This window comes from Peromyscus californicus, unplaced genomic scaffold (assembly GCF_007827085.1).
Source record: "Peromyscus californicus insignis strain IS unplaced genomic scaffold, ASM782708v3 Scaffold_9__1_contigs__length_137607984, whole genome shotgun sequence".
In the NCBI taxonomy this organism is placed as follows: Eukaryota; Metazoa; Chordata; class Mammalia; order Rodentia; family Cricetidae; genus Peromyscus; species Peromyscus californicus.
This window is the reverse complement of record NW_026294617.1, coordinates 42,377,293-42,386,619: the sequence shown is the minus strand read 5'-3', so window position 1 is coordinate 42,386,619 and position 9,327 is coordinate 42,377,293. Positions and strand designations below refer to the sequence as shown.

Sequence of the window (9,327 nt, the reverse complement as noted above, 5' to 3'; positions counted from 1 at the left end):
GTAAGACCAGTGGATTCCATGATCATGGGTGCAATCTCACACTTTTCTAGCTGTGAAGTGAGTTTGTTGGCTATAAGCAATACTGTGTAAAATACCACAATATTGGATAAGGCATTCTGTAAGCCTACAGATGTTGATTTCAGCAGAAGTATTAGGTTCAGGAAAGGCAAACCCATAACCAGAATAAGTATCTACTCCATTAAGGACAAAGCGTTGTCCTTTCCATAGAGAAAGTGGTCCAATGTAGTCAACCTGTCATCAGGTGGCTGGTTGGTCACCCCTGGGGAATGATGCCATATCTAGGGCTTAGAGTTGGTCTCTGTTATTGGCAGATCTGGCACTCAGCAGCAGCTATAGCCAGGTCAGTCGTGGTGAGTTGAAGTCCATGTTGTTGAGTCCATGCACAAGCCTCATCTCTGCCACCATGCCTACTTTGTTATGTACTATTGGTGAAACTATTAAGGCCACTCCACGTAGTTAAAAGGAGATTTATTTAATGGCATAACTTACAAATTAAGGGATAGGTAGGTCACAGAGTCTGGGGAAGGTGTATCACAGTCCAGTGGTGTTCTCTGGAGCTCTGTTTGGCCCACCTCCACTATCCAGAGTCCCGCAACCAAGAGAGCGCCCGCCGATCCAGCTCTCGGGTTCCCCTGCGCCTCCCTTGGCCCCACCTTGTAGGCGTGACAGTTGCCGAAGTCTCAATGGGGGTTGGAACTTCCAGATCAAAGCTGGAATGGCTACCCACTACATCTCCCCCTTTTTGTCTAAATAAGAAAGTTCTAATCTAATACAAGACTATATACAAAGGAATGGTTATCAAATATTGTCCAGGAATAATGAGGGATAATGACCTAGATAAGATGGAAGTACAACCAATGCAAACAATATCAAGCAAGAAACACATACTAAAGTCCAGAGAAGTATAGAGCATAGGTAAATGGCATGTTACAAAGATCATTCCAAAAGGTGTCCTATCCTAAAGAACCTGAATCTAATACTTAATATGTTCTATCTACTAAGTTGTAACTATAACTGCTAGTCTTCAATCCCATTAAAGACCTGAGAAGGAATATATTGGTACCTGAGAAATGGTAGATGGATGCAAGCAACTTTCGGGAATTTTGCGAGAGTAGACCGAGACAGCTGGCAGCCTGGACAGTCACCTAATGTTTCTCAGCATTGTTGGTGTATTCAAATTGGCTACAGGCCTAAAGTATCTGACAGACCATTTTTAGAAGCAGGAATTTTGAAAGACCATCTTACCCTGTCTTGGCAGAGTACAGTGGTCGCTTTTCTTGTGTCCCGCTTGTCCAGAAAGGATAGCATTGTATTTGTACTGTCAGCCGTCGAGGCAAGGGCAGTTCTTTGCCCAGTAGGCCATTTTGTGCCAAGAAGACAAACTTCCAAATGGAAATGTCTTAGAAGCCCAACATTCTCTCGGGATCAAATTGGTGCAGCCAGGAGCAATTATGTCTCACATCAACAGAATTCTAAGTTATTTAAATGCCATATTCTCTAGGTCTATGAAGTGTTTGAAGATTACCTGTCCATCTGACCTATGTATCTGTAAATCTGGATAACCTAACTAATGTAACTATAGAGATGACAAGCATAGGTGACTATAAATCTTAAGTCTTATCTACCGAAATAACCTAAGGATTAAGGCTTCACGTAAACAAGGTAAACAGTCTACAAGCAAGTGTATGGTAAAGAACGATGACTTCAAAATTGTGACAATACACAAGATGTTATAACAGAGGTAGGAGTATATAGTGCGATATGTAATATGACAATAATCTTAAATATATATCGATATTTATAACAGAGGTAGGAGTATGTAGTGTGATATGTAATATGACAATAATCTTAAATATATATCAATATACCGAATATCCTAAACAGAAGTAGAACCTACATAAAGTATGACAGATATAAATTTACATTTGTATCAATATACAAATATTTCAAATAAGAGTAGAAATATATGTACATTATAACAAATATAGTTCTGTATTTGTATCAATATACAAATTATCTTAAACAGAAATATAAAAATAGTTTACATTTAACATATAACAACATATAAGAATCCATAACAGTGCAAATTACAGTGCAAATTATTTAAGGCTACTATTTTACTAAATTTGTTTACTAGTATACATAATAATCTACCATATGGCTACCCACTACAATGTACCCATAGGGCAATGACAGAAATGGCTGAGGAAAGAGGCTGACAGTCCATAGAACAGGTCATTCTATCTACTTGGTTTTTGAACTCCTCCTTAGTTGAAGTCACCTTTCAATGAGCATTTACATGGGACACAAGTATCTTCGCATCCTTCGCCCATTTGGAGAGATCTATCCACATACTTCTTCCCTAGATGTCCTTCTCACCAATTTTTAAATCATGCTTGTTCCAAGGACCTGACCATTGGCTACAATCCATGTGTCAGTGAACAATCACACATCTGGCCATTTTTCCTTCCAAACAAATAATAATAATAATAATAATAATAAATACCTCAAGGTGTACTGCCAAAGTTCTGCCCAATGTGAAGAGTTCCCTTCACTAGTATCTTTCAGGGTTGTCCCAGAAAGGGGTTATAATGCTGCAGCTGTCCATTTTTGGATGGTGCCCTTATAACATACAGAACCATCAATAAATCAGTCCCTAGTCTTTTCTTCTCAGTCAATCCATCATAGGGAACACACCATGAGTCCATAGGTACATACTTGGCAGCAGACAGCATTGTAATGGGAGTAGAAGCAATACGTATTTGGGCAATTTCTTCATGTAACTTGCTTGTGTGACAACCAAGAATAGCCATTACAGTAAATATTGCTATTGCCACTGAAATCAAGCCAGTTAAGAAGCCTGGACTTCATTACAGAAGTTGCAGGGTTGTAATTTTAACCCAAGTGCCTCCAACTGTAAAGTCTTTTCTTACTAATATTTCATCCTCCTTCCTTCTTTCCTTAATAGAACTTACACTCTCAATTTCATTTTTAATTTGCATATCTTTTTTACTTAGCATTCTGTTCTTGTCTGAAACAGTAAGTGAATAAACAATCCGCACACCCGTGCACTGGGAAAGCTCAGTTTACTTACTTGTTTAGGACACATACATACATAGCCTCTTGTTCCTCCACAATAAAGGTTAGATGGGAGACAGAGGAGTTGTGCTTTCCAATGACTCCTGTCACCCTGTAGACAATTGGCAGCAGGGGAGCAGCAGCTGCCACACTCTTCAGATATCTCTCTATTTAAAGTTCAGAGGCACAGGATAACAATAAGGAAGAAAGACGTGGCCCTGACTAAGCCACTCAACAATAGAAATAATGGCTGGAAAAGGTAAGCTGTAAGGCATGGGGGTTTCTTGACATAAACAACTTCCCGGCTTTTACTTCATTTCTTATCATTTTGATCCTAGGATGGTAGGCTCTCTGCTAAAGAACCATTAGCTATATGTTTTAGTGTGGCTGCAAAAAGCTATTAAATATGCAGTTTCTGGACCATGTCTGTATGATGAATAGTTTTGAAATGATTAGTGAAACAGAATAATTTCATACCTGCTTTTTTGGAAAGGTGAATTATAAACTAATTGTTTCTCAGTATTGAACTATATTTGAAATCTTGGGGGTTGTTGAACCAGAAGTAAGAGCAGTTGAGTTCTTTGTCAGGTCTGCAGGATGGCTGTGTGAATTTGGAGAAGTCTTCCCACTTCTTTGAGTCTGTATTATGACTTTCAAGTGAGAATACCGAGCTTAAACATCTCTGATATGCTCTAAATCTGAATTATTTTTCTCTAATTCTCAAACCTTATTTCATATTTATATGCTTCTATAAAATAATTGATTTCAATATGACTAAATAGACAGACTGAATATATCTTTGTCTGAGAAGCAGTTTTTAAATACATACACAGCAATCTTTGCTTTCAACCCTGACAACAATCAACATTGTGAGACATTCATATATTATCACCCCCATTTTCCACTTAAGGAAATGGAGACATAACAAAGTTTAGTATGTGTCCATGGTTACTAGGATATAGTGGCACCAGGTAATGGACCCAGACAGTGTTGCTCCACAGTGGAGTGCCCTAAAGAATGCTTCCACTGGTAGCCACTTTGGTAAGCTTGGAACTAGACAAACAAGAACACATTTTGAAAAGGCTCTTGCATTTAAAGAGAAGTTTTATTTGTGCCATTGATCTAGGAAGAACATTGGGTTTCATGTATTACCATTTCCAAATGATGCATCAGATTATGGTAGAACTGAAAATATTGGTGTTAAAAGATGACCAGCGCAGTTATACTTGGTTAAAATGCACAGACACTTGCACTGTTTTTACAATGCATAGCATATAAAGGGGTAATATTTTTAGAGCTTGATATGCAAATTTTTCTAAAACAGATGTTATAAAGTTTTATTAAAATACACTTGTATTTTAAACATTTATACTCAATTGGAATAGCTATTAATTTTCAGGTCCTTTGAAGTTAATTGAAGTACTGTATCACTTACATGAATAATTAAAAAAATACTGTCATGTACTTTCACTCTAATGGTATCTTAATTCACAGAAAAAAAAATCTTTCTTCCAAATGAGACTAAAGTATGTCTCATAATCTTTGCTTTAGCCTTAAAGCAACAGCACATGGCAGGTAAGGAGGAGGTTTCTCCCTTATGTGCATTATGCCTGTTTAAGGTCACACAATTAGGAGAAGCACGAAAAGCCCTTTTTGTCAGATCAGAAAGACTTCAACTTTTTATGAAAAACATTGAAACTATTAAATTTATTTAAGCTTCAGAAAGTTGGCTATTATGAAAGTATCTTCTAATTTTAGAAGTTCCTCATCTCCTGATGACTTTATTTTGATAGCATTAACCACCCTTCACTTTTGAAGTGACGGAAATTGAAATGGGACTGCAGTTGCTAAGAACATCCATCTCTCTCTTAGCTGATGGCGTGTGATCTCATTGTGCTCTTCAATTAAGACTACGTCGTCTTAGTCCTCAACACAGAGACATGAGCTCTATAAGATATTCTGTGCTGCTTTTCAATCTTTTGTGTCGGGTATACGTGTGTGTTTACTGAAAGAACAAGACTGAGATACAGTGAGCATTAGAGAAATCTGTGTATATAAATTGCTTTTTTACAGACCAGGTACAAGTAGGAGAAGAATCATTATACAAGCATCTTTCATATGTGTTGGATTATTATTGCTTATAGTGAAGCTCAGTGCTGGTGGTGATAGTGAATACTTTAAAGAAATAAATTCTTTTTTTTTCCTGATGATGATTATGTAAGGTATGATGTTTTCCTTTTCCTGTGAAATTTAAGATTAAAGTCAGTTCTTGAGACCAAGAGCAATTCTCAAAAGAGTCTAATCTTGTATATTATGAGTAATTCAGTTCAGTAGGAATTACCTCACAGTTATATTGGATTGTTGTTATATAAACAGCAGCTAGACTCATCACTGAACAAACTCCTGAGTATGTTCTGTGTCCACTAAACACAGGCAGGGTGGTTCAGGTTTGCAAAGCTTTGCACATGTTGCATCATTTGACTGAGGAATCAGCCAGGAGGTAGATACTGCAAGTTCCACTACCCAGCAGGAAACTTTAAGTTCAAAACTGCACAAGGTCATGGAACTGTAAAAAGGTGACCTGTGGTTTGAAGCCAAGACTTCTATTTCAAATATCCAGGGTTTATAACTCAGTTGCAGAGTGTCTTCCCAAGAAAACAAGATAAACCATTCATGTACGAGCCTGATCAGAGTGAGCCTTTTTTTTTTGCTCCCCCAGAGATCTCTCATTGTTTTTCTTTATAAAGTTTAATGCCAAGTGGGTCTATTTAATCTGTTTCCATTGCTTTTAAACAGAGTCAACATCACCACAGTTCATGGTTCCCATTCTTCTCCTGGTTGGATGGATTGTAGGCTGCATCATAGTGGTTTACATTGTCTTCTCCTAGAAAAGTAAGGGTTTTAATAATGGATGTTTGTTCACTGCATAATTGTTCTAGAATTGATCTTTTCTGTTTTGCTAATGAAATGTTTTGTCTTTCAGGCAAGAAGACTTCAGGCTGTTTAAGGTCACACAATTAGGAGAAGCACGAAAAGCCCTTTTTGTCAGATCAGAAAGACTTCAACATTTTATGAAAAACATTGAAACTATTAAAGTTCTTAGAAGAACTAAGAAAAACATGGACATGGCTGATCATTAAAGGTGTCTCATGTAAATAGCTGCAGTGTTTCGTATCCTTTGAAGGTAGAATTTGTTCTCATAAGAATATCTTAGGAACTTGCTGGAAATTACAGATAAAAAATATAAGAAAATTCAGGTGAACTTTTCTGTGTCAAGAAAGTTGGTGATAAATGCTTAATTATGGCTAAAAACACATTAAGCAATAGGATTGAGTATGATGATTCAATTAGATTAGAACATGTTTTGTATCCTCCTTCCCAAATGGATAAATGGACTAAAGAACTCACAATAAACAGAAGATAAAGGACAACTGAAAAACTTGGATCTTGCCCCTGGCTCAATGAGAAATGTAATTTAAAACATACTGAAAGACCATTGCTTACAGATGTGTAACAAAGAAAAATGTTGGACATCATTGGTGTTGGTAAGGCTGTGGGAGATAAGCACTTTCATACACTGTCTTTGCAAATTCAAAATGGAACATTTTATTGTTGTTTGCCTTTTGGAGAACATCTTGGTGTTGTCCAAGTTGGATTCAAAAGATCCTTCTGCCTCAGGTTTCTTGAGTAGCTGGGAATATGGGTGTGTACTATTTCACCCAGCTAGGTATAACATTCTGGGGGTATAGTTGGAAGTTCGTATCTTCCAAAACTTGTATGTTTATTTTGAACCAGTTGTTTGTTTTCAAAGAATATGTCAATTTTCACAAAGATAGCAGCAAAATACAAAATGGCTTATCGTGTAGGGGGCAGAATCAACTGTGCTGTGCACATGATATAAGAGAGATGCAACTTTAGAAAGGAATGAAAAAGGCCTTTAAATATTGATGTGATATAGTCTCCACAACAAAAACATGTTAATTGAAAAAAATTAGGTAGGCTGGAGAGATGGCTCAGCAACTTAGTGCACTGGCTGCTCTAACTTCAGTTCCAGGTAATTCAACACCCTCTTCTAGCTTCTTGGGTGTCAGGCAAGCAAATAATACACAGATATATATGCAGTCAAAATACTCATACATATAAAATAAAATAAAAATAATATGAAACATTTAAAAAGTCAGGTGTATCTACTACCATTTGTGTAAGAAAAGGAGGAGTTTAACCAATATGCATGTAACTAACTTACCACAGAGCCAAACAGTGGAGTTTAGATACTTCTGCACGTACTTTGTTTTATAGTGTTTCATTTTTAGGATAATATGAATATTTTATAAATTAGAAAAATCAATTATATCCCAAATTGAAAACAAGCTAAAAGCAACCTAATAACATATCAGTTTGGTGATTGTCTTAGTCAGTGTTACATTACTGTGAAGAGACACCATGACCAAGGCAACTCTTAGGAAAGAAAGCATTTAATTGGGGCTTGCTAGCATTCTCATCATGGCAGGGAGCATGGCAGCATGCAGGCAGGTATGGTGATAGAGAAGTAGCTGAGAATTCTACATTTGGATATGCAGGCAGCAGGAAGAGAGAGACACCGAGTCTGGCTTGGGCTTTTGAAAACCTCGAAGCCCACCCTCAGTGACACACTTCTTCCTATAAGGTCACAACTCCCAATCTTTTCAAATAATGCCACTCCATGCTGACCAAGCATTCAAATATGTGAGCCTATAGGGGCCATTCTTATTCCAACCACCCCAGTAATATAACCTAAAAGAGAAAGTAAATCTTTCATGTGATTTAAAACACAGTATATGTTCTTTACTATAAGTATCTTATGGGCTAGATAACTTAAAACCACGTTCAACTGGGTGAGGTGCAAGCACCTTTAATCTCAGCACTTAGTAGGCAAAGGCAGGCAGATCTCAGTGAGTCTAGACCAGCAAGAGATAAACAGCAAGATCCTGTCTCACAAAACCAAACCAAACCAAAACAAAAACAAAGCAGCCACCCCCAAATAAACAAGAACAAAAAGCTCAACCCCAAACAAAACCTGAGCAAAACAAACAAAACAAAACAAACAACAAACTAAAACAACTACATGCAGTGATCTTTTTCAAGTAATGATATTTATATTGTTGGTTTGAAAGCCAGACGATCGCTATATATGCCAAGTAAACGTACTTTGTATTATTAAAATTACATATGAAATATTAGCACAAATCCACTATTTGTTTTCCTTCTTCTGTAAAGTAAATAACTACCCTAGCTTTGCTCTCTGGAAAACCTACTGGGGAGAACTCCTGCCTTCACTGTGTCTGAGAGTACTGCCTCCTTCGAAGGAGTCAGGAACCCCCAGTCTAGTTTGGGGTGGGAAATACGCAAAATGACTTGTCTGATGATGTCAGTATCCACAGACCAGTTTAACTGCACTGAAAGTATTCCAACACAATGTGTGTGCCTCCTGACTGGGTGCAGTGAAAATACACAAGGACATCCAGGAAGTATTTCTGCCAAAACTTAAGCAAACAAACTTTCGATCCAACTACAAGTGTTCAAAAGAGAACCGGGAGGATCAGCCAAGCGTGGAGTATGGGAAACCATACAGAACTCACAAACCTGCTTTTCCAGCAAATAACCAATGCTGCAGCTCTGTTCATGGCAGCCAAATTACGGAAGCAGCCTATGTGTGTGTCCACATACAAATGTGTTGCACACACACACACACACACACACATTGCAGTATGTTCAGCCATAAAGAGGATCACACTTATGCCATTTGGAGGAAAATGGATAGAATTGGAGATCAAGCATGAGACAAAATCCAGATTCAGAAAGATAAATATCACGTTTTCTCAAATGTATGGAATCTGAATGTAGATTAAAAAATAAGGCATAGTACCAATAAAATGGCTCAACAGATAACTCATTGGCAAGTCTAATGACCCTTTGATTCTGGAACTCACATGTAGAAGGAAAGAACTGACTCTCAACTTGTTCTCTGACCTCCACATTGAGCCATGACAGGTACCCACACACATGCAATATACAATGCATATATATATATATATATATATATATATATATGTATATGCACATACTTTAGTATATGCATATATACACATACTTTAAAATATTTCATTTACTTTTTATTCATTTTTTCATACAACATATTTTGATCACATTTTCCCCCTTTCCCCAACTCCTCCCAGATCCTCCACATTT

The 9,327-nt window shown here is 37.2% G+C and overlaps 1 protein-coding gene across 1 annotated transcript; it reads left to right on the top strand.

Annotated features, from left to right (window-relative positions):
• Positions 1-3,182: 3,182 nt before the first annotated feature.
• Positions 3,183-9,031, top strand: Strit1 (small transmembrane regulator of ion transport 1). Its single transcript, XM_052730818.1, has 3 exons — positions 3,183-3,358; positions 5,896-5,991; positions 6,083-9,031. The coding sequence occupies exons 1-2, from the start codon at positions 3,346-3,348 to the stop codon at positions 5,985-5,987; spliced, it is 105 nt and encodes a 34-aa protein (XP_052586778.1). The 5' UTR covers positions 3,183-3,345; the 3' UTR covers positions 5,988-5,991; positions 6,083-9,031.
• Positions 9,032-9,327: the final 296 nt, after the last annotated feature.